Source organism: Nicotiana tomentosiformis, chromosome 7, assembly GCF_000390325.3.
Source record: "Nicotiana tomentosiformis chromosome 7, ASM39032v3, whole genome shotgun sequence".
NCBI lineage: Eukaryota > Viridiplantae > Streptophyta > Magnoliopsida > Solanales > Solanaceae > Nicotiana > Nicotiana tomentosiformis.
Window position 1 is genome coordinate 106,150,100 of NC_090818.1, and position 24,899 is coordinate 106,174,998.

Sequence of the window (24,899 nt, forward strand, 5' to 3'; positions counted from 1 at the left end):
CACAAAATTCTTCTCCCCTTAACTTAAGTTAATTCTCTCATGTGTATAAAAAAAATTTCATTTAAATCATATTGGGTTTCTCTTTATTCTGTTGTGATTGATTATGCATGATTGCTTGAGCCGAGGGTCTATCAGAAACAGTCTCTCTGCCTCCACAAGATAGGGGTAAGGCTCCGTGCACACTAAATACCTAAAAATCAATTGCGGGATTATACTGGGTATGTCGTTGTTAAGACAACCAAACACCTACAAATCAATGGCTGTAATTCTTGACCCCTCAATTACTATCTAGATATTTTACGTACTGCCTAGATAATCAGTAAGATACTATTTAGATGTTTGTTCAACCAAACCAAAATGTCCTTTATTCTGGATTTGGTATTTTACCCACACAAAAAAAAAAGGTGATCGCATGGTATCTGCAGCTCCTTACCTAAACCACCTCATCAGCTTCACTTCTTATCAGGAAAACAAAACTATATATACCATTCAAGCCTCCACTCTTTCCTAACTCAGTTCTTGATTTGTTTCTCCTCATACGGTAAAAAATGACTCAACTTTCCCAACTCACCTCTAAAACACTGCAAGCCACCTTGTGCATTCTGCTTCTAGCCCTCACATTTGGCTCTGCTCAATCAGCAAGAATCCTTGATGAATTGAGCTCATCATCCGACGAGCACGTTGTGGCTCCAGTGGTGGCCCCGTTGCCACATTGCCAAGTGGCCGGCCAATTACCAGCTACTGTCACCACTCCTGATTCCAACGTGGCGCCTGTTGCTGATCCTCCAGCAGATTTATCAACTGACCCTGAACCAGATTCAACCCCCGTTATCGCCCCTGCTGCCTCAGTAGCTCCACCTGATGACTTAACAAACAACGGGGCAACCCCCGTCACCAATGTAGCAGCTGCTACTTCTGGTGCCACAGAGGCAAATCCTGTTCCGGATCATCCCATGTTCTCCTTCTTCATGCATGACATTCTTGGTGGTTCACGCCCTTCAGGAAGAGTGCCAATTCAGATACCAACAATTTGCCTTTCTCCAAGCCCAATAATCAAATCTTCCCAATCAATGGTGGAGTTCCTGTGAACACTATTAATAACATTGTCAACAACAATAACTATCCATTCCTCGTAGGCCTAAACGGTCAACAGCAAGGTAACACAGTCCTCCAAAATACTGGTAATAACAACATAGTAAATGGTGGGAACAACCAACCTTTTGTAACAGCCGGGCAGCTTCCTGCTGGCCTATCCCTTCAGCAGCTCATGTTTGGTTCCATTACTGTTGTTGACAATGAGATAACCGAGGGGCATGAGCTGGGATCAGCTGTTCTTGGCAAGGCACAAGGATTTTACTTGACAAGCTCTTGGGATGGCACAAGTCACACTTTAGCCTTGACAGCACTTTTTCATGGAGAACATGATCATGAAGTGGAAGACACAATTAGTTTCTTTGGAATTCACAGGACAGCCACACCAATTTCTCACATTGCCATCATTGGAGGAACTGGCAAATATGAGAATGCCAAAGGATATGCTACCATTGAGACTCTTCCTCATGTGGATCAACATACAACTGATGGTGTAGAAACAATTATTCACTTCACTCTCTACCTCACTCCTTAGCTTTCCTTCTATATAAGGTGTTGAAATCACCTTGCCGAGTTCTGTATTTTTGAATCTTTATATTACATATCTTGAATGGTTAATTGTGTCATTGAGATTATGATCTGTATTAGAGTTCCTTAACTTAGTAAAAGAGGTGTATCCATTTTCATTTTGCTATCACAATGCCATTCAGTGATAACTTTTCTTCTGGCTCTCTGCCTTCAATATGAATTCTTGGCCTAGTCACATTGATAAATGACAATGATGAAAGCTGAATTCCATTACTTTCAAAATAAACAATAAAGAATAGAAAGTGCATCCGAGGATAGGAGATAATCTTTCACCAAATGTGAAAAACTACTTCCGAAAAGGAAAGAACAAAAATTGAATATTAACATTCAACAACCAATTTTGTTCATAAGCCCTTTAGTGTTGCTTTTGTTTATAAATACAAGAAACTTAAGACAATAAATATCAAAGAAATGCACATCTATACAGTTTCAGTTTTTGCTCCTTTTTGCTTCCAACTTTGTGGCTTCTTTAAGAGCTTCTTGGGCATCATTCTCAATCCCAAGGATAAAGAGGCCAGCAGCTTGGAGGTAAAAGGCAGTTGGCCACTCAGCGAAAACCACCTGAGCTTGCATTGCATCCCCTAGAGCCTCTTGTGGCATGTCGCTCATCAGATAACACAAGCAACGCCTCGCAAATACAGTTGGTGATACCATGGTCCCTCCATCAATGAACTATATTAAACAGAACAGCGTGTAAGCCCTCCTTCTGTTGTTAAATAGACGAATACTTATGTGACATATTTCATTTGAACTTTTACAGAACATGCCTATAATTCTTTTTACGACTATGATAGAAGCAGCCAATTTTAGCCATTAAGACAACGAACATATTTTAGATGGTCAAACCTGTGTATAGCAGTCAATGGCAGTAATGAAATCCTTGGCTCGAAAAGCAGCATCACCATGCTTCTTAGAGTTCAAGGTTTCCTGCATCTGATTTGTCCACATTTGGAATGAAAGCTGAAATGGAATCACAAAATAACAAAATCAGGATCAAGTTGTATTAATAAATATGAGACATGATCTTTATGGTGGGGCTATTGAGATATGGAGATGAAAACACATATATGAAAAATCATCATAGAACATTGGGTATCTTATGTTGGCTTATTGTAATCTCCTTGTTTTACAATCAAGAGACAAAAGATCTAAACTTTACTATCATATCTGAAAGGATAACACATGGGCTTAATAATGACAGCCAGGTAGGTCCCATTGCTATTTGATGGAAATAAAAATAGAATGAGTAAATTTAAAAGGAAAAACATAGTGGGCTCTTGCATGGTAATAATCAGAGGAAGAAGCATGATACTAAAGTTGGATCATTTACCTCGTACTTACCTCTCTCAATGAGGCATTATTCTACTCAATCTTCTTTTGGCAGGAGGGGGAAGGAGAGGGCAAATGTTCTATATCTAAAGTCACATTTTAAAAGTGGTTGCTTATCAAGATTACCATGTCAAAAAGTTATTTAAGGAAATAGAAACTTGTCTTTCACCTAAGGTGCTAAAGAAAGGGGAAGCAGGTTAATTATAGTAGGTTGTGCGATTAATACCTCAGCCAGAAGACATAGTTTATTTGACATTGAGAAACAAAGATAATCGATACTGCTATATGAGTAGTGAAATTTTGTAGAGAAAAGGAAAACCTCATTGGCAATTCCTTCATCATCCTTGTATCCAGTCTTCTCCAATATTTCATGAAGGGCAGTAAGATCTTTTCTCAAACATGCTTCACCCATTGGCGTCAACAATAGCGGTTGAGGTGGGGTTGCAGTTCCATGTGGAATGCCCAGCAAAACATGTGATGGCACCTGGATTATATCAATAATAAACATGGGCTTCAAGCACTACTCAAAACAAAATAAAGCAGAAACCTAGGTGGTTCATCTGAGGAATATATTGCAATTAAAATACAATATGCATCTTTCCCATAAGTCAAATAATTCCACCAAGGTTTCTTGTTAACTAAATAGAAAAAACGAGACGGCGAAAGACATGGGAGATATGTCCACATTATAGTAAGAGAATCAACCTTGCTAAAGTGTGATCCTAGACAGCCAAATACAAAATGCAAAAAGGAAGGAGATTATTTCTTCTCTTTTTTTTTGAGAAGAAAAGGGAAAGAGATATTTCTATTTCTTCTGTAAGGCATTAATCCATTTTCAATCTCATAAATGAAGATACATAGCAGTTTTTAAAATAATCTATACGCAAGTCAAGGGACACATAATCCTATCAGTTGGTCATACCTCTGTTTCTTTCTGAAGAGACATAAGAGAAGTGACAAGAGATTTTGCATTAGGCCTCTCTCGTGCTTCATACTGTAAACAGCGTGTGGCTAGACGAACAAGCTCTGTTCCATCATCATTAGAAAAATGACCCTCCAAACAAGAATCCATAAGCATCAAAAAATTCTTCCCACGAATTAGATCAAGAGCCTATAAACAAAGTTTATAGAGTTAACAAACAAAGTTTCATTTATAAAGGATTTCATATAGTGCACATCAGAATCTTTTGCAACTTACATGGCTCGGAGGAATATGCTTTCCGCTCAAAAGATCTAGCAACATTGTTCCAAAGCTGTAAACTACACTTTCAGGGGTCACTCTTCCTGCCAATCATAAACTCGTTTCAACTTTCGCTTTAGCTGAATTAAGTACAGTACCATAGCAAAATACTAAAAGATATGCCAGATTGAACTAATTTATAAATTATTTAAGCAGATCTTTCTAAAGGCTAAAGCTTTAACGGTGAAAAACAAAAAGCCATCTTAAGTCCCCAATGCAGAACATGCAACTTGGATTGAGAAAATAATAGCTTAGAGAAATCATATTTGACCTGTTTTCAAGTACTCAGGGGGAGTGAAAGCCAAGTTTGTACTGTAACTCTTTCCATCTCTACTGTTCTTCATCAGGCCAAAGCAAGAGAGTCTAGGATTACCATCCTGTAAAAATGCTACCCAATGTTAAGAGCACTACACCTACAGCAACCATTTAAGCATAACGAAAGCTGCGGTAGAATCAATCGTTACCAGATCAAATAAGATTCTGTAAGCATTAAGATCGTGATATAGTGCCCGACCCTTGCTACTGCAGTATTCCAAAGCTTGTGATAGGTAAAAAGCAACCCTCAACCTCATCGCCCATTTCATAGGTTGATTCTCCCCTTTTCCATTTCAAAGTTATTAAATATAAGGCATTAATCACAGACTCATAGATTCATTCAATTAAAGTTGATAAAAACACATGGATGCAATTGACCATACAACCACAACAACACAAAATAACAGTCAATCTAGTAATCACAAACAAATCCCGTCAGTTACAACATAATGTTCCTACAATCTAAATTTCTAAATACAAAATTTTAACATTATTACTTACAGTGAAACAAATGCTTTGCAAGGGTTTCATTAGGCATGAATTCAGCCACCAGCAATTTTTCTTCCCCTTCACAGCAACATCCAATTAGATTTGCCAATCTCTCACTCCTCAGATTCCCCACTGCCTTTGCCTCATCCTTTACAACAACACAAACATTGTCCAAATTACAATAAAATCAATTAAAGGGCCGCCGGGTGTACTAAGCTCCCGCAATGCCTGGGATCCAGGACCGGACCACAAGAGTGAGAGTGAGATCAACAGCTCGAACCATGACGCCAAGGCTCCCCTTCCAAAAAAAAAAGTTACAAAATTGGGAAATGGAGCAACACAATTTAATGAACAATACTAACCAAAAATTGGCGAGAATCAGGCCAAGCAGACCTATTGAATCTTTTAACAGCAACCCAACGACCATTTTCAAGCAAGCCTTTATAAACAACATTTGGAGCTTTTTCACCATGTTCTGATACAATGTTTTCTGGAGAAAATCCACTTGTAGCAATCTTTAACTCATCAAGACTGAACTCAGTAAAACTTGGCAATGCATTTTTCTCATTTTTCCCTCCATTCTCTGCCAAAAAAAGAGTAAAATCTCATGAAAAAATTGCACAAAAAGCACAAAAGTCAGAGAAACTTGCCAAGAAAATAAATACCCATATCAGAAGAATCAAGAAGTGATGGTTTGAGGTGAGAATGCCACCAGCAAAAAGAGAATTTTGAGCAACGAGCACCCATTTTACAGGGAAAATGAAGAAAAAAGAGGAACCTTTATGGCTACTTTTTTCAAGAAACAAAACAGAGAATGGCAATTTATAGGGATCCCAAAAAAAGGATAAATTTTTAAAGCTTTTGCAGTTCTCTTTAGTGAACAAGCATTTTAACTATGACAGAACACAAGTAGGCAAATGCGGAGAAAGAAAAAGGAGGAAGTTTTATAGCTATTTTTTTCTAAGGGAACAAACAGTGACCCAATTTTTGTGGGAATCCAAAGAAAGGATTTTGTTTTTGAAGCTTTTTGCAGAATTTGCAGTTCCCTTTTGGTGATTCTGTTTGCGTTGTAAGGTCTTTTTAAGAGCATGCAGAAATGAAGAAAAGAGGAGAGTATGTTTTACTCCCTCTGTCCCTAGTTATATGGAATAAGGGTTTTTAGTTTGTCTCAACAAAATGTCATACTTTTTTTTTATGTAAAAAATAATTTTAACTTTAAACTTATTATTTTAACCTTAGTGATATAGTCAAATAAATATTTATAATTTTATATTATAAAAATTACATGATACATCAAATATATACACTGTATTTACTATTTGTAGCTATATTTTTAGCAAATTTACTATTCGCGAATATATTTAAATTTTATAGTAAATCCATGAATCAAGAGATCAATTATTTTGAACTGAAACAAAAGAGCAACAAACTCTCGTAGCTCCGTCGATTAGAGTGCGCACTTAGTATGCGAAGGTCTTGAGTTTGACTAATAACAAATACAATTGATACATATTGTATTCGTTGCGCGTCTGAACACAAGTAATACAAACTGGTAACAATTGAGTTATTAGCCAAACAATAATCATTAGACTATAAACTATAGTGTTTTAAAAAAATTATTCTTTTATATTTAATTAAACACTGTCACATAAATTAAGACGGATGCAGTAATAGAATACAAAAAGTATTATAGGAAGTATGGGGTGTATGAATGAAAGATAGAGAGAACACAACACACATTGTGTTGGTTTTTTTTTTCTTCATGTGTCTTTCTTTTGAGAGGAATACATGTGTTGTTACTGCTAAAGAGAATGGCCTTTTTTCATCATAAATCTCTTTCTCTCTGTTTTTGTATTTGTAATTTGTGGTTTAAATTTCTGCTTTTTTGCTAAGTTTCAACTTGCTCATCATTTCCTCTTTTGTGCTTCCCACTGTCTGTTTTCTCTCACTAATCCTTCCCCCACTCCTCATGGGCCCCACCTTATGGTCCTAATGGGACCCCACAACTTCTCTTTTGCAGAATTGAAATTTTTTGTGGGAATAGAAAAGATCTAAGGCATCTTAAACCCTTTTCTCCATTTTCTTTCTCAAAATAGAGTAAGGTTATTCGAATCATTGCTCTATTTTTACTCTAAAAAGTAATATTTCATTTTATATTTTTCTCTTTCTTTAATATTATACTATTATCTTTTATTTAAATTTTCTATTTTTATTTCTATTAAAAAAATTCTATCTTTTTTTCTTTTTTACATATTCATCACATATAATTTATATTCTTTTCTTATATAACTATTTAATATAAAATTATTTTATACCATAAATTTTAAATAATATAATTTGTAAGTAAATATTTTAGATTATATATATTAACGGAAAAAATATTTCTTCTGTGACGAACGTGGGTCACGAATAGTTTGCACAAGGGTTGACCATTTTGCATATATACCATCAGCTAAATAATAACCCATATCATATTCTTTTCATTGAATAACATAATGCGCGAGATGAGCAATACGTGCAGCAAGATCGAAAATATTTTATACACACCTTTCAATTTTAGCAATATCTAGTATTTTATATTTGCACCATTCATTTTTTGAGATGATTATATATTTTTGTGCAATTATAACTTATAATTAAATTAACTTATAATTTTACATAAAAATAATAAATGCACAAAAATTAATTTATCAAAATTATACGTCAAAGTTAAAATATAAATTAATATTATAAAGATATTACATAAACATAATTAGGTATATATAAAGAGATAAATTAAAAGAGTTAAATAATAAAAATAATAAAGTGATAGGGAATATTAATGGAGGAGATGAATAGTGCCACTCCAAATTTGGAGTGACACTATTCATCCCCATTTTGCATCCAAAAATACAGCAGCGTTGGAGACCAATTAATCCAAAAACCACCTGCATTATAGCAAATGCAGTTGGCGTTGGACATGCCCTAAGTATGTATTACTCCATTTAAAGCACTAGAAAAATTCAACAAATATTATGGGCTACATTTATATAATTGAGAATTGATAATTCAGATTTTATTAGAAACTTATCACTTAAAAATACTTTTTCTTTTTTCTATCAACAATATTTTTGTAAAAGAAATGATTAAGAAAACTAATTAAATACTATCAGTAAGTTACCGTTTGTCCATAAAAGAATTCCCCTTTTTCAAAATCTTTTTTCAAAAATGTGTTTATCCATGAAATTTTGTAAGTTTTTAAATATTTTCCGAAATGAGTTTTTCAAAAATCAAAAAGTGTTTTTGACCACTTTTTCAAAATTATCAAAAAAAAATTTTTCCCCGCTCACAAAACTGCAACAATTTTACAAGAGAAATACATGTCCAGATATAATTTCAAATTTAAAATACCAATTTTCAACTTAACTAAAAATATAATTTTTTTAAAAAAATTATATTTTTTATGTCCAAACGCCTACTAAATACCATAGTAAATTTGGTGGGAAAAAAAAGTGAGAATGAGGTTCTAAAGAGACAATCTAGTTGTCAAAAGATTACAATTCGAGACGAAATGCATGAATCCCAGCTATTCTAGTCATTTCCTATTTCTGTTGAGCATTGACTATATGAAAACAAAACAAATTGAGGAGAAGACAATCAAAAGTGTTGCAACCGTAAATTTAGGGAAATTTAGCTTATATCTCTTTTTATTTTTGCGAACAATAATTTTATCTTTTTATTCGAAAAAGAGAAGAAGAAGAAAAGAAGAAGAGACTTTTAACTGAATTTCCAGTTCTCCACTTTCCCTTTCATAATTTCATTGATACGGTAGAACGGACCATTACGCGGCAAAATTAGGATAAGGAGTTTTGTAGGGCATGAAAGTCATTTTCGAAGGTCAGAGTCAAAAAAAGGTTTTTGGTTTGACGCATAATATTATCCTACTCTTGAAGTTTAGGTGAAGTTTCATTAATTAAGTAACAAAAGTAGTGTTAATTAATTTTGAGACCTTGTCAAGTCATTTTCACTTTATTCTGTTTTAGACCTTGGATTACTTGTTCTACTTTTATTGGATAAATTTTGATCATTAATTAAGATATTATGGAGTTTCATCATTATTATATTGCAATCTATGATTTCCACTATTAGAAACTTGTAGAATAAGAAAGATTTAATAACAAATCACCTTCAGCTGATTTTAAAATATAAGATGCATTTCCCTGCCCCGTGACAAATGCCAAACTCATTAGAATGTAAAGGAAAATATACGGTCAAACTTTTTTATAACAGACTTATTTGTTTTAATATTTTTTATTATTATATTGAAGTACTGTTATAGAAAACATTACATAAAAAGTTGGTTCCAAAAAAACTAGGTCTCTATAGTGAAGTGCTATTTAGAGGATCATTATTATCGAGAGGTCGGTAGAAGATAAGAAAAAAATATCACCTCTTCTGTGTTTTTGTGTTTTTCCTTATCATAATGATGATGTTCAAATAATGCACCCTCAATTATTTTATTGGATATATATTATTTCCCGTAAGAATAAATATCGGATAACTCTGTTGATCATGAAAGCTTTAGATTAGAAAGTAACCGCCTAGTATTTCTTATCTTTAATAAATTTTAAGCACTAAAAGAATTTCCTTTCTCTTGTTTCAAATAGATGTGATAATTGTTTTAAAATTATGAAATTCTCTTCATTTTCTCATATCCCACATCTGATTTTTTTAAAAAAGAAAAAGGAAAAACTGTTCAAACGTGCCTGAAGAAATATTTGTTGGCTCATAAATTTGTTTTCCTCTGTTCAATTCCCATTCATCTTTTCTTTGCCAAGCTAAAATGGGAAATGAAAAATCATTGCCATTTTTCCTACCTGTCCTTCCTTCTCCTCCTTTCCAAATAAAGAATAATTTTCACCTCTCGTTGGTCATATTCTTTTCTAATGTGAATTCTGGAAAAGACAACCAAATGGTATAAATTAAAGGTAGTGCGAAAAGCCAAAATTATCATAGTTTGCTTGAGACTGGTACATTTTGCAGTTTGAATAGTGTTACGACTATTCGGATATGGTATTACTTTAGTAAAAATCTATACAATATATTCTCGTACTCCAATTTGTCATAAATCATATAGTGGAGTATATACCATATGAATTTAGTAATTATGAGAGATCCTTATTTGTGTCCGAGTTTTCACTATTTGCATGATTGGGTGCCCATAGCTAATTATATTTCAGTTTTTCTTTTCTTCTACTTAGCTAATTTCAGTTGCCTAGGATTTTCTCTTGTTTAGACTCCGATATTTTTATTATGGTATAGCTAAACTGTATTAAAAAATAAAAAATAAAAAATAAAAAAGAAGAAGAAGAAGAACTCAATTGAACGATATGATTATGCGATTACTGAATTCAAACTCGTAATCAGTAATTTTGAGACAACTCCAATTAGTTTTCTTATGATTATTTAGCTTATTTTTCAGGACATCACATATCTGCAGCTTATCAAGGACATGATCCTTAATAGGAGGATGTGGAGGTTGAGAACTAGGGTAAAACATTAACAGGTAGTTGAGCGCATTTCTTTTTCATACTTGTAGTATCAATACTATTCTCGTACTTTGTTATACTTAGATTTCTATACATAAGAGAGGACTTCAATGGTCACATTGGGGCGACATTTGGGGGGTATGATGGCGTGCATGGCGGCTTTGGCTTTGGAGTTAGGAATAGAGGAGCTACTTCGTTGTTGGACTGTGTGCTAAAGCCTTTGATATGGTGATTGCCAACTCGTATTTTCCGAAAAGGGAGGAGCACTTGGTTATATTTCGGAGTTCGTTGGCCAAGACTCAAATTGATTATCTACTCCTCTCGAAGTGCGATAGGAGTCTGTGCATGGACTGCAAGGTTATACCTAGCGAGAATCTCACAACTGAGCATAGATTATTGGTGATGGACTTAGAGATCGTGAGGAACAGGAGGAAGAGGGTCGTGCATGGTCAATCCAGGATCAGGTGGGGTGCTTTGACTAGTGACAAAGCGCAGAAGTTGGGGGGGGGGGAGTTGTTGGCTATGGGAGCATGGAGGAGCAATGGGGACGCGAGCTATATGCGGACCACGATAGCAGAGTGTATTAGAGTAGCTGCGAGAAAAGTGTTAGGGGTCTCGAAGGGTTTCTCTGGCGGCCACAAAGGTGACTGGTGGTGGAGTGAGGAGGTACAAGAGAAAGTGGAAGCGAAGCAAACGGCGTATTTGACGCTTATAGAGAGCATGGGTGAGGAGACGAAGAGGATAAACATGGAGGGGTATATGAGGGCTAAGAAGGAGGCGAAGTTAGTGGTTACTGCGGCTAAGACTGCGACGTTTGGGCGTTTGTATGAAGAGTTTGGGGCCAAAGGCGGGGACAAGAAGCTATACAGGCTAGCCAAGGTGAGAGAGAGGAAGGCCCGTAATCTGGTTCAAGTTAAGTGTATCAAAGATGAGGAAGGTAGAGTTTTGATGGAAGAGGCTCAGGTTAGACGAAGATGGCAGACATGTTTTCATAAACTCCTGAACGAAGAAGGTGATAGGGACATTGTTCTGGTCGACTTGGAGCACTCCGAGATGCGCCGGAATTTCGGGTATTGTAGGCGCATAAGAGTAGAGGAAGTCGAGGGAGCTATGCGTAAGATGCACAGGGTAGAGCTACAAGCCAGATGAAATACCTGTGGAATTTTAGAAGAATGCAGGTAGGGTAGGTTTGGAGTGGCTCACTAGGCTGTTCAATATCATTTTTAGGACGAAGAAGATACCCGATGAATGGAGGTGGCATATGATGATTCATCTATATAAAAACAATGGTGATATCCAAAGTTGCAATAATTATAGGGGGATTAAGCTGGTGAGCCATACTATGAAAGTTTGAAAAATGGTGGTTGAAGTGAGGGTGAGGACCAGTGTGTCCATTTTTGAGAACTAGTTCGGTTTCATGCCGGGGCGTTCGACTATGGAAGCCATTTACATTGTGAAGAGATTGGTGGAGAGGTATAGGGAGATGAAGAAGGACTTGCACATCGTGTTCATTGACCTAGAGAAAGCATATGACAAAGTCCCGAGAGAGGTGCTCTGGCGATGCTTGGAGGCTAAAGGGGTCCCAATAGCCTACATAGGGTGATTAAGGACATGTATGATGAAGCTAAAACTCATTTTAGGATAGCGGGAGGAGACTCGGAATACTTTTTGATTATGATGGGGTTGCAACAGGGATCGGCTCTTAGTCCATTCCTATTTTTCTTGGCGATAGACGCATTGACGAGACACATTTAAGGTGAGATGCCATGGTATATGTTATTTGATGATGACATAGTTTTAATTAACGAGATGCGGGGTGGTGTTAACGAGAGGCTGGAGGTTTGGAGGCAGACCTTAGAGTCTAATGGTTTCAAGTTGAGCAGGACCAAGACGGAATACTTGGAGTGCAAGTTCGGCAACAGTACCCAGGAAGGGGATATGGAGGTGAGGCTTGATACACAAGTCATCTCCAAGAGAGGTAGTTTCAAGTATCTTAGATCTATAATACAAGGTAACTGGGAGATTGATGAAGATGCCACGCATCGTATCGGAATAGGATGGATGAAGTAGAGACTCGCTTCCGGTATCTTATGTGATAAGAATGTCCCGCTGAGACTTAAAGGTAAGTTCTACAAGGTTGTAGTTAGACTGACTATGTTGTATGGAGCAGAGTTTTGGACAGTCAAGAACTCTCGTATCTAGAAGCTAAAAGCAGCTGAGATGAGGATGTTGAGGTGGATGTGTAGGCATACCCGGTTGGATAAGATTAGGAATAAATTTATTCGATAAAGGATTAGAGTGACCCCTGTGGAGGATAAGATGCGGGAGGCGAGGATGAGATGGTTCGGGCATGTTAAGAGGAGAAGTATAGAAGCTCTAGTTAGAAGCTGCGAGCGGTTAGCCTCGGTGGGTAGCAAGAAGGGTAGAGGTAGGCGTAAGAAGTCTTCGGGAGAGGTTATTAGGCAGGATATGGCGCAGCTAGAGCTGACTGAGGATATGGCCCTAGACAGGAGGGTGTGGAGGTCAAAGATTAGGGTAGAAGGTTCGCAGGTAGTCGAGTGTTTCTTTTTGTCTTACTCAGTTCGCTAGCATTAGTGTTAGTATGATATCTTTTATCCATAGATGGCTATTACTACCTAGAGTTTGACTGCATTCTTGGATTCGATCTTATTTCATCTTGCTGTTATTCCTACTTATTGCAATTACTTTTTCTTTTTCAGTCGTTCTCTAGCCGAGGGTCTATCGGAAACAGCCTCCCTGCCCTTCCAGGGGTAGGGGTAAGGTTGCGTACATCTTACCCTCCCCAGACCCCACTTGTGAGAAACTACTGGTTTGTTGTTGTAGATTTCTAGTATTACCGCTTGTCTCTTTTTGCTTTGATTATCTTATTATCATGATGTTGTTAATTAGTGCTTCTTTTTTCATGTCTTATTCAGTACTATATTTTATTTCAACAATGTTGTAATTATGTTTTTCTTGAGCCGAGTGTCTATTGGAAATAACCTCTCTATTTTCACAAGGTAAATGTAAGGTTTGCGTACACACTATTCTCCTCAGACCCTGCTTGAGAAATTATATTGGGTTTTTTGCTGTTGTCGTCGTCGTTGTTCGGGCACAAACTAGGAATGTATGTAAAATTGTTACACAAAGTTGTCAACTAGTATAAGAATTAAAGAGTAAGTTTAGCCCCACCAAGAAACATTGAGATTCAAACTCGAGTGGTAGGTAAAGCTGTTAGAATTGCACCAGCTTATACGTTTGATGGTATGCAGTTATATCTTAGTCATTTAATAGTATAATTAAGATATTTCCAAACATATGAAAACAAATGAAAAATGTACATAATTTGGTATAGCCAATTGCTTATCAAGTTCTAACTCTAGATGAGACAAGTCATAAAATATGTGATATTTATTACTAAGTTACATTCTTGAATTTGAGTTGTATGTAAAACAAATTCCACTTTAAATGAATTTTAACCTAGGATAGCATGTTAGTTATTATTTTATTAGATTATCAATTAATATTTATTAAATTATATATTTATAATTATTTAATAATTAACCTGATTGTATAAAGGAAAAAGGGTCAGATATACCCCTCTATTTTTAAAAATAGTTTATATGTAACCTCCGTTATACTTTAGGGACAAAGATACCCCTAACGTCAGCAAAGTTGATGAAAATACCCCTAGTTTTTAACGGAGGTCCACCGTGACAAGCCATTTCTCCTTCCACCATTTTTTTCTTTTCTTCTTTTATTCTTTTTTATCTTTTTTTTGTCTATCTCAATTCTCAACTATGATATCAGAAGCACTACAGAGAAAATCTAATATTAGCAAAGTTGGGGCTCACACTTTATGGGAAATTGCAGTAAAGTTAAGCTCTTTGTCAAAGATAAATATTACTAATACATTTTGCTATATATTTTTATTGGGTGTTAATGAATGTCATTGGATACTTATGATCTGGTAGTTTTTTTTTCTAGTTGGAAATCTTGTTTCTTTTGAAAATGAGAAAAAAGTCATCCTCACTACACTTTAAATTTTGCCGGAAATAATGGTGCCAGCGATCCTCAAGCTTTCCGACCAACCAAAATTTTCTCTCAACCTTTAATCTACTTCAGTTTCTCTTTTCTTTTCCTTCCTTCATTATGTTTAATATCAGTCCCCCATCAGATCTCTCTATAAAGGAAAAGAAGAAGAAAGAAGTAAAGAAAAATGGCGGAAGGGAAAATGGAAGTGACAACCTACAAAGTAGTTAGAAAAGAAGGAAAGAAAAAAAAGAAAGAAAGAAAGAGAAAGGAAAAAGAAGAAGAAAGGAAATAAATAAAATTCTCAAATGAAAAACAAATATTATTAAATAATAAATAAATAAAGACATCCAATTAGAACATGATACTGTGTATAGTTTGAACTAAAAATTTATCTCAGATTGCCGCTGTGGACCTCCGTTAAAATAGGGGTATTTTCATCAACTTTGCTAACGGCAGGGGCATCTTTGTCCGTAAAGTATCATGAAGGTTGAATGTGAACTATTTTTTAAAGTAGATGGGTATATTTAGCATTTTCCCTTGTATAAATCTTTGTTATACGTTAACGTATGGAACTAAAATTACACATTCTTTGTATAGGTATATTTTAACACTCCAGTCAAATTGAAAATTTGGAGTAGGGGTCAGTACTGGTCAATGCTGATGAGTTTTCACCTCCATTTTATAAAATGTTTTACGTAAAGAAGGAAAAATGGGGTCAAATAATGGGGAAATTGACTCATTCAAGAACATATATAGTTGAGACTTGAGAATGGAGCTGAATAATTCCAAATTAGTAAACTGGAATTTGAGATTTTACAATACTGAATCTTGGACTGCTTCAAATACCAGATTCTGTCAGTCTTCCCTGACGTAAACCTTCTCAACCGTTTAAGATAAATATTTTGGCTTATTTTTTTTCTCTTTTCTTCTTTTGTAGCCTCTCATTCTTTTCTCTCTTTTTTTTCTTTTACAAAAATTAGACATACAGAAACTATGCAAAATGTATAAATCTATAAGTTTCAAGTTTGCTCACTTAATACGTTAGCCAAAGTTCATTTAGTTTAATTGTCCATAAGGGGATATTTTGGACAGATAAAGCACTCTTTAGTAGAGGAAGAACCCAGGACTTGAAGGTCTGTGTGTGTACGTAGAATATATATATGTATGTGTACGTAGAATATATATATATATATATATATATATATATGTATAAGTAGAATACATATATATGTATAAGTAGAATTTTTGCCGAACTTTTCAAGTGTTGTGGCCCCTTTCTTTACAACATAGGTCCGTCTCTGCTATGAAGTATAATTATCCAGGTGAGGAGTTCTCGAACCTTGACATTTTGACAAATCTACACTACTTATTCTTCTTTTTGTGCTAAATGCACGATTGTCCATTTCTTCTTTTACGTTAAATTTGGTTGAATTTGGATTATCCACATTTTATAATCACGTCCCATCAGTTGGAGAACCTCCAGATAAAAGGAGCGTTTTAGTCCTCTTAAAGAACCACTTATCAGGAATAAATTTGAATAAATCGAATCAATAAATTCTGAATACCAAGTACGTTAAAGAAAAATGGTTAATCCCTCTAAAAAACATGGCCAAATCAATTATGATCATCGCCATTCATTCCACATCGCAAAGTAACTCATAAGTAGGCCAATTTTGTGTGTGCCTCTAATAATTTGTACCATACAAAGGTATCAAAGAGGACCCCAAAAATAAGCATGCAAAAGATAAAGAAAAGTGGTCGTTATATTCACATACACTAATGATGATAATAGCATTATTTAATCATATCAGACACTAACATGTCTACAGACTTAGATTTTTTAGGCTCTCTTTCTTTTTTTGGCTGACTTTTACAGCTTAAATTGCGCCAACATGGGCTTTTTCTTCTATTTTTATTTTATTTTATTTTATAATTGGTGGTCCAGATCTTACGTTATATGACTTGTTTAATAATAGTAAATATTTTAATGAACAAAAGAATGGGACCGATCGAATTGGCTGTCAAGAGTATCAACAAAGATTAAATAGCATAATAGACAGAAATAAGACTTTTACTATAACCAAGCAAAACTAGCTGTGAACAGGCTATTACATATCGTGAAAGATGATTACCGAACAAGACAGAGAATAAATATAGCACAAAATCATTTAAATTCCTCTAATTGATGTGATGTGAAGTCTCAAAAGAGTTATTCATTCTTATCACTTTATCATAGTGATGTCTGATCAGTTTGCGTGTACATAACATATATAAAGAAATCTTTTAATGTTCTTTTTTGTCTTGATTTTCCTAAGATTCTAATTTTTTTGTTAATGTTTCGATAATTTGATTTTTCGCGAAGTACTAAGATTATTGAAAAAAAAGATGAATATTTGTGAACAATATGGATATTATTTGAAAATGAATAGTTCAGATATTGACCTTTGGATTGATCTGGCGGATCTGGGTATTTTGGATCCTATGGACGAAGACATGGTCTTTCTGAATCCCATTGAATTTCATTCGGACGAGGAGCCTTAGAAAGATCATACTAATTCGAAGCAAAGGGAGCATAAAAGGGTTATTTGAAAATCCGACAAGTTCTTTTAAGAATTGTTTCATATCTTTATACAAAACAAATTGGACTTTCACATGTAATGTTCAAACCCTATGGTATGTGTGAGATGCTAAATGTACTACCCTTCATATAATTAGTGAAGAAAAAAAATAGGATTAACATGCGCTAATAAGATGATTTACTCCATCAATTGTCTCATTCTATACGTTCTTATTCTTATTTTCAGTTTCCTTCTGATTCTTGATTTCAGCACATTGTTTCTGTTATTCCCGTCAATATTCCTGTATTTGTAAATATTAATTCTGCAAAATATAAGTTAACGTAATGAAACAATAATAATAAATTCGAGCCCACTGAATTCACAGTGTTTCCTTAAGGAATTTAATCCCCTCCTAGTACCCAAGGTAATGGATTATTTCCTCCCAGGATAGAACGAATAACACACTGGTGTAGCGGTACTTCAAACCCCAGTGTTTCGGCGAACACAAAGTTCGGTAGCAAATCACACTTACAGTTGCTTTGTTTGAAGTTAAAAAACAATGCAGAACGAAGGAGTATATACTCAGAAAAACGTATGGAAGTTCTGAGAGGAAGGAGTGCAATGTATAGCCAATTTGTTGAGCGAATTGTATGTTGAGTTGAGTATCTTTCTTCAACATTTGCTGCTCATATATATAGCAGCCAAGAAGGAGTGCAAGACCAAACGTCCACCCTTCATGGTGGAGCAAGCATTACATGTTTGTGGAGCAAGCACTTCATGTTTGTGGAGCAAGCACTTCATGGTGGGAAGACCATTATCCGGCTGCCAAATTATCAATACACGGATTGGAAAATATCCGTTTACAAATACGGATAATCTTACGTTAATATTTACTATTAACAAATAAATTTGGTCCAAAAAATTAATCAATCAATCATTTGACCAAATCCAAATCAATCAATCATTTGACCGAAGCCGAAGCCGAAGCCGAAGCCGTAGCCGAGCGAGCGACGACGACGGCGCGAGGCTTGCTTTCTTCTTAACTCTTTAAGAGCTACAAGAAGAGCAATTATATATATACCCACCAAAAATGTCTTCCACTTCCAATATGGGACAATGTCTCATTGTTAAGAGGGGGAAACTTAAAATTTTACTCAAAATTTCATTTTTCCTCCATTTCCCATTCACCCTCATTTTAAAAATATTACATCTTAAAATCAAACCTCAACAGTTTCTACTTTCTAGTGGTGTTGCTGTTAACGAACAAAATCTTCCATGTGCCGAGATCCCTTACCAATTATCGACGGATGTGTTATGTACGATTATAGTACATATACCTTAATTTCGATTCAAATCTTGTATATTTATTAAAAATTAATCTTAAGTAAGTACAAATTCTAACAAGTGACTTGTGGTAAAATTCCGTAAAGTTCAATTCTTGAATCTGGCTCCCGCTTAAGTTGCAGGAGTATCCGGAAAATTACTGTTTTCTTGAGTAAAGTAAAACCCAAAGCGTAAACATTTTTGAAGCTTCACCTAACAGGAACCAATGGCACATGGGCTAGTTTGTGATTGTTCATTAATAGGGACTTACGGGTGTACATAGGTCGGGTTAGTTCGGATTTTTCAATTATAAAACCAAATCAATGGTGTCGGATTTTTAAATTTATAAACCAAATCAAACCAACAAAGTCGAGTTTTTCAATCTCGATTTTTCTCGGATTTTTCGGATTTTTTCCCAGTAAAGTTTTCATAGCATAAAATATATAACTTGTACTCCAAATATTTCTCAAGTCCTAGTAAAATACAACTATATAATATATTTTTCAAGAAACTAACACATGAGATAAGTCATAGCATTATACTAAAATATTCAATAACAAAGATAAAATAATAAAATTACATTAAACAAATATTGCTAATTAATAAGCCATAATAAAAATTAACATAATCTAAAAATACTATATAGGTCATGCTAAAATAAGTATAGCTAATAAGTACTAATATTAATTACATAATTAAACACTAAAGAAAAAGATAAACTAAGTTATGCATTTTCATTATAATCCAATGTAAAACTAAAATAATTATTCAACACTCTCGTCATTCCTAATACTAGTATTGAATTGAATTTCTTTTGTTAGCATTAGTATTGATTTGAACTTTGTTTGAGTTACTACATTTATGGGCTATAAAATTTATTTACCATTCAAGAATGTTAAGTCTAAACTTGAAATAATACGTTAAAAGATAAAATTGTGAAAAAGTTTAAGAAATATTTATAAATTATATTACAATAAATATTTATATGTATATAATATTTTGAAAAATTATATAAATGTACTATCGGGTTGGTTTGGTTTCGGTTTGACTTTTTTTAGTTAAAACCAAACCAAACCAATTATGATCGGGTTTTATTTTCCAATACCAAACCACATTGGTTTTTTTTTTTTCCGGTTTGACTCGAATTATCGGTTTGGTGCGGTTTATCGATTTTCTTTGTACACCCATAAGCGTAACATCAAGGGCGGAGCCAAAGTATGGAATGTGGGTTCGGCCAAAATAGCTTTTGATCAAAACCTGTATTTATCTTAAGAAATTCATTAAATATATACATTTTATTAATTTAGAACAAAGTAACTTCAATTGGTGGCTCCGCCAGTGCGTAACATGGCAACAACCATAATGTTGTTGGAAGAGGGAGAAGCTTCTTGTGTCATTATAAAGGACAACTAGGCAACGCTAGTTGTGTCCCAGAGAAGGAAAGGGCAGGCAGCAACGTGCTGTGGTGCAGTCTCCTTTAAAATAAATGTACAAACAGGTAATGGGCGGAGAATTTGACAATGGACAAAGGGAATGCGAATGCGTGTGGTCCTAGGGACCGAAAGTATTCAGTTGGATCTACTACACACCAGCTCACGCCCATGCTACTGCCGCATAAAGGAACAACACATACTCTTTTGGAAATAAAGAAATGCGCTAACAGAATGAGGAAATAATTGCATTAACCAAAAAATAAAATAAATTCCATGATACATTTGATAAAATCAGAGGACCGTGGAGACATCGATAGCATCTCAATCTTTGATTTCGTATCCTACGCTAAAACCAAAACTATTGAACTTGGAAGAACACCCGGAACGATTTATATTAACACAACTTATAATGGCATTGTTACCAATCTCTGTACCAAGGTCGCAAGCATCAGTTAGTGGTGTTGCATGAAGTTTATCGTCTATGCACCATTAATTACTGCTTCAACGTGCACTGTTTTCCCATCTTCCACGATCTTCCCGTTTCGAGGCCTCTGCACATAATGCAGAAAACAGTGTCAAAACTAATCTCAGTAGTGACAAAGCTATGATCCCTAAGATGGAAATGCATAAATCTCTATACCCATTCTGCAGGATCTCCAGAATTTCCGTTCAGCAGTTTGTGATTCTCTTCTTTGGACTTGCTATCCTTGGTCACTGGAAGCAACAAGGCACTAGTGCGATCAGGAAGTTCTGCAAGATACACCTCAGCGCTTTAGCTTTTTTAACATTTCTTTTGTGTAATAACAAGAGGATGAAAATCAGATAAAGTAACTCATCTGTAAACTGAAAACTAACCTGGCAACGTTTTATCAATGAAGAACACTACAAGGTTGACTGTGTACCTGTAGCAAATTAATATGGCTCAATTAAGTTGCGATTACCCTTTCTCAGAAAAAATAAAAGAGACTCAATCAAGTCACACGCTTGGTTGTGAACAAGAATGCACCAAAGAGCACAGCAAGCACAAACACCAACTCACCATGCCACCACAACATCAACAGTGTAATGTTTGCGCGATGCAAGAATCAATAAGCTTTGTGCAATAACAGCTAACCAAGCACACTGTTTTATGAACCTGCAGAATAAACTCTAGCAATCAGTTACAAATACAAGCTGCGCCAAGACACTTAAGAAAATATAGCAATGCAGCATATGCAAGGAAAGGAGAAAGTTCCAGTCACTCAGTTAAAACATAAAATTTCTGTACCATACAAATAAAATTAATTATTGTAACACAAAAATAGAAAAAGGTTCAAAAGTCGCCCTTAGAAAAATGAACTTACAGAACCCTCGAAGAACTTATCTTCTAGGTAGATGATTGAAATAACAGGAGAAAACAAAGCAAAAGGAGAGAGAGGGAGTTGGAGCACCATCCATTAACTAGGTTGAGTACTTTCATTACCCGCACACTGAACTCCCTTCCCTACCAAGTAATGGATGATTTGCATAGTTTCATTGTCACCAGAGCTAATACTAGAATGATTATCACCCCAATACCCACAGATATCAAAAGTCATTTAATCAGCACTACCGCAGTACCTTCGTGTTCCATATTTCTGGTATGTCCGCACAAAGACGAGAGAGAATATCATATGAGAAGAAAATATGAGATCACCACAACCATAAAGCACGCCCCGAGGAACTGCACTTTCATAAACGCCATGTAAGTGTCTAAATTAAAGAATGTCACTTTGGAACCAGAAGGAGCATTTAGTAAAAGAGACTGCAACTTACCAATCAATAGCACTTCTAAAATATTGTCAGGAGGAGGAAGCGTGGCAAGCTTTGAACCCTGGTAATTTGCAGAGTAAAATTAGTTGAGGCAATGACAAAAAAGAGAATGAAGTAAGCTGAGGCACAGCTGACAGACAGCAAAACAGCAAAAGCTGAAACAAAAAGAGCATCAATTAAAGGAGAACAGCTTTTACCTCACGACAGTGATAATTTGGACCAGGAAGCTGCGTAGAATAGAATGTTATGATCCGAAGGAATTGACAACCCTGTGGCAAACAATTAACCAACTTAGAAAATGTAATGGATATCTAGGATTTCTCTCCAAATGTTTGTTATTTGTAGATAAGAATGAATAGTAATTGAAGGGGTACAAGAGAAAAGTAATCCTGGCCAAGAAAAGGGGGCACTTACGACTAAGAATGCCAGGACCCTGCACCATATCAGAACTGTATAGATCTTTTTGGTCTTAAAAATAAAAGGATGGAAGGTCCACTGCAGCAAAGCAAGAGAAAACCATTAGAATAAAAGATGCTAAATTAACTCTGCAGCAAGTAAAAAAAGATTAAGACCAACCACTACATCTCCAACATCCATTCATGGATAAAGGAAACACTGGTTTGACCACCACATCAACATAACTTAAACTAATATCAAGGATTTCCCTGATTCCAAAGCCTGAAGCAGCTTGGCCTCAGGGTTTGCCTAAAAGTAATGCATGTGTGCTTTTATACACTTAAATGTCAAGGGAATAAATACAGTAATGACAGACAAAGAATCCAGTTTCACTTATGTAAGCTCAATCTTGCCAAAGACAAAAGACAAAAGATGAGAAAAATTATAGAGAAACAAACTCACCAAGACAAAAGATAGAAAGATGGTGGTAAATAAAGTTTCACTTATGTAAGCTCTATCTTGTCCAAGCTCCTGGAATTTCAATCCAAAGAGAAAAGGTCAGTTTGCATCTACCATAATAGTGGGGGAGATGAGAAAAAAAACAAGAAAACCAACCGGAAGAAGATAGAAGCCGACGTCCTGAAGAATTGGTCCAGGCCGATGAAAGTAATGCACCCCTCTAGCCGCAAGTCCATGGATGTACTGAAGAAATGAATATAGAGATTTCATAACTCAGGAACCCAAAAAGCAATAAGAACAGGAACAAAAAACGATGATCAAACAAAGGAACATAAATCCTCATTTATTCGCCAAAAATCATATTCAACAACCATAAAAAAACTAATAACAAACGCTATAATTCAGTAAGAGGTTGGCAAGAAAAAAATTGGCAGCTCCCAACCTCCCGTCTCTCTGCTCAACCTTCGTCCCAGCCTAGACAGGGGAAACATAGCATATTGCTAAAAGAAACATCGAGCCTTGTGTAAAAGCAGTGAATTTCAACATAACTTATACCACCTAGCTACTCTTACAAATCGAAAGCAGTTATATTTCAACCTAAACTTACAGTACTTGCTACTCCTGCAAGTCCAAAGCAGAAAAACTAAGCATTTTGCCTAAAGCTAAGACTTGGGCAGCCCGGTGCACTGCCAAAAGCTAAGACGAATAAGATTTTGTAACCCAAATTTTAAAAGCTAATTGACTACAAATTGAAGAATTTTTGTAGCAGCACTGTAAAATACATGAAATCAGGCACCCTCAAATAACCATTAAAAAAGTATGAAAAAGAAAAAAGAAACTGAAATTGATGGAAAGGAAGAACATGTAAAAACCTGACAAATCAAACCGCCAAGAATATATTTCCAATTCTCAGCAAGAAGATTGATCTCTGTTGTTATCTCCGCACAAAATCTCTTCCACAACTGCTCTCCATAACAACAACAACACAATCAGGGGAAAAAAGGATCTCCAGAAATCCAAATTAAGAAACTTCCAGAAGCAAAAAGAGAGAACAAATAAAAAACGAACCTTTGAAGCCTCGCGACCAATGTAAAACGACATATCTTTATCTGTAACAACCCGTGCCATATTACATCACAAACCAACCATGGTGGTCAACATCTTTCAACCAAAACCCCCTTCACTTCCAAACAGATTTAAGACCTCCTTTTTCCTTTTTCTGTTCTCTTTCTGAAATACTTGAACCCGATTATCGAATCGAAACCAAAAAATTCCTGTTAACCCGAATTAACGAATCGAAGGATGATAACCAACCGATCTCGAAAACCTAATTACCAAATCGGTAATGGAGAATCTGGAGACGGCAACGCAATCAATTGACAATGAGTGTACAAATATGGAAACTTCACTTGAAAATAATTTATACAGTCACCGGAAAATTTTCTTCGAGAATAGTCCGGTTTACTTTTTTTCTCTCTCTAAAAACTGGTGTTGTTTTGTTTGGTTTCTCTCTCTAGAAACTACCTTCTCTCTCCTATTTGATTTCTCCAGTGGCTGCTAAAACGCGAGTTGAACACGGAGGACAGTTGAGAAGAAAGAAGAGAGATTGAAACAAATATATATATATATATATATAAAGCCTTTGCCCCTCCCCTTATTTCAAAAGAAGAGAAATAAAGAAAATTCTCCCTTCGCGAAAAGGGAAGGAAATTGGAGACTGATAAAGACCTTCCATAAACTATATTATTTGTTCGAAAACATGAAAAAAAATATAAAATCATGCAAATAACGGGAAAATAAGAAATATCTGATTGAGCAGCAATTTGTGGGATTTGAACTTATACACTACATTTTGAATTGTGACTATTGAATATTTTGAATAAAATTCACAAAAAGCATATATTGTTCTTGGAGTAAGATTTGCACACACACTACACTTCCCAAATCATCACTCGTAGAATTATATTGAATATGTGGTTGTTATTGTTATGTTTCATATTTGATAGATTATCATTTCGGACTTATATAATTTGAGAATCATTCCTTTATAAAACATATAATAGCATTCAAAATGTAGTCTTTAAGATAGTTTTATTTAGGGAGAGAATTTATTCTCTTGAATAAGTTATTTTTTCTCTTTTATATTAGTAGATTGATGTGGATCAACTGATCAAAACTATATTATAGTAGTATATTATGTCTCTTTTAGTATAATTTTTTTCGTTGTCTCATTTATCGTTATCAAAGTTTTGCTTTGTTAGCTTTCGAATGATTCCTTGTTACTTTTGATTCCAACAAGTGGTATTAGAACTAATGGTTCAAA

The 24,899-nt window shown here is 35.1% G+C and overlaps 3 protein-coding genes and 1 pseudogene across 3 annotated transcripts; 2 read left to right on the forward strand and 2 right to left on the reverse strand.

Moving 5' to 3' along the window:
* Positions 1-413: 413 nt before the first annotated feature.
* Positions 414-1,656, forward strand: LOC104106744 (dirigent protein 24-like; annotated as a pseudogene).
* Positions 1,657-1,935: 279 nt separating this feature from the next.
* On the reverse strand, positions 1,936-6,168 carry LOC104106745 (serine/threonine-protein kinase BSK5). Its single transcript, XM_009615358.4, has 10 exons — positions 5,719-6,168; positions 5,416-5,636; positions 5,066-5,201; positions 4,714-4,847; positions 4,521-4,626; positions 4,208-4,293; positions 3,932-4,120; positions 3,329-3,493; positions 2,527-2,640; positions 1,936-2,352 (listed from the first exon to the last, which is right to left on the reverse strand). The coding sequence occupies exons 1-10, from the start codon at positions 5,798-5,800 to the stop codon at positions 2,110-2,112; spliced, it is 1,476 nt and encodes a 491-aa protein (XP_009613653.1). The 5' UTR covers positions 5,801-6,168; the 3' UTR covers positions 1,936-2,109.
* Positions 6,169-11,103: 4,935 nt separating this feature from the next.
* On the forward strand, positions 11,104-11,730 carry LOC104106747 (uncharacterized). Its single transcript, XM_070180935.1, has one exon. It carries the CDS (start codon positions 11,104-11,106, stop codon positions 11,728-11,730), a length of 627 nt encoding a protein of 208 aa, XP_070037036.1.
* Positions 11,731-20,154: 8,424 nt separating this feature from the next.
* On the reverse strand, positions 20,155-24,216 carry LOC104106746 (phosphatidylinositol:ceramide inositolphosphotransferase 2-like). Its single transcript, XM_009615359.4, has 12 exons — positions 23,645-24,216; positions 23,449-23,538; positions 22,733-22,819; positions 22,580-22,648; positions 22,136-22,216; positions 21,919-21,990; positions 21,725-21,782; positions 21,530-21,632; positions 20,970-21,065; positions 20,786-20,832; positions 20,571-20,680; positions 20,155-20,481 (listed from the first exon to the last, which is right to left on the reverse strand). Exons 1-12 carry the CDS (start codon positions 23,702-23,704, stop codon positions 20,410-20,412), a joined length of 945 nt encoding a protein of 314 aa, XP_009613654.1. The 5' UTR covers positions 23,705-24,216; the 3' UTR covers positions 20,155-20,409.
* Between the last annotated feature and the right edge of the window lie 683 nt (positions 24,217-24,899).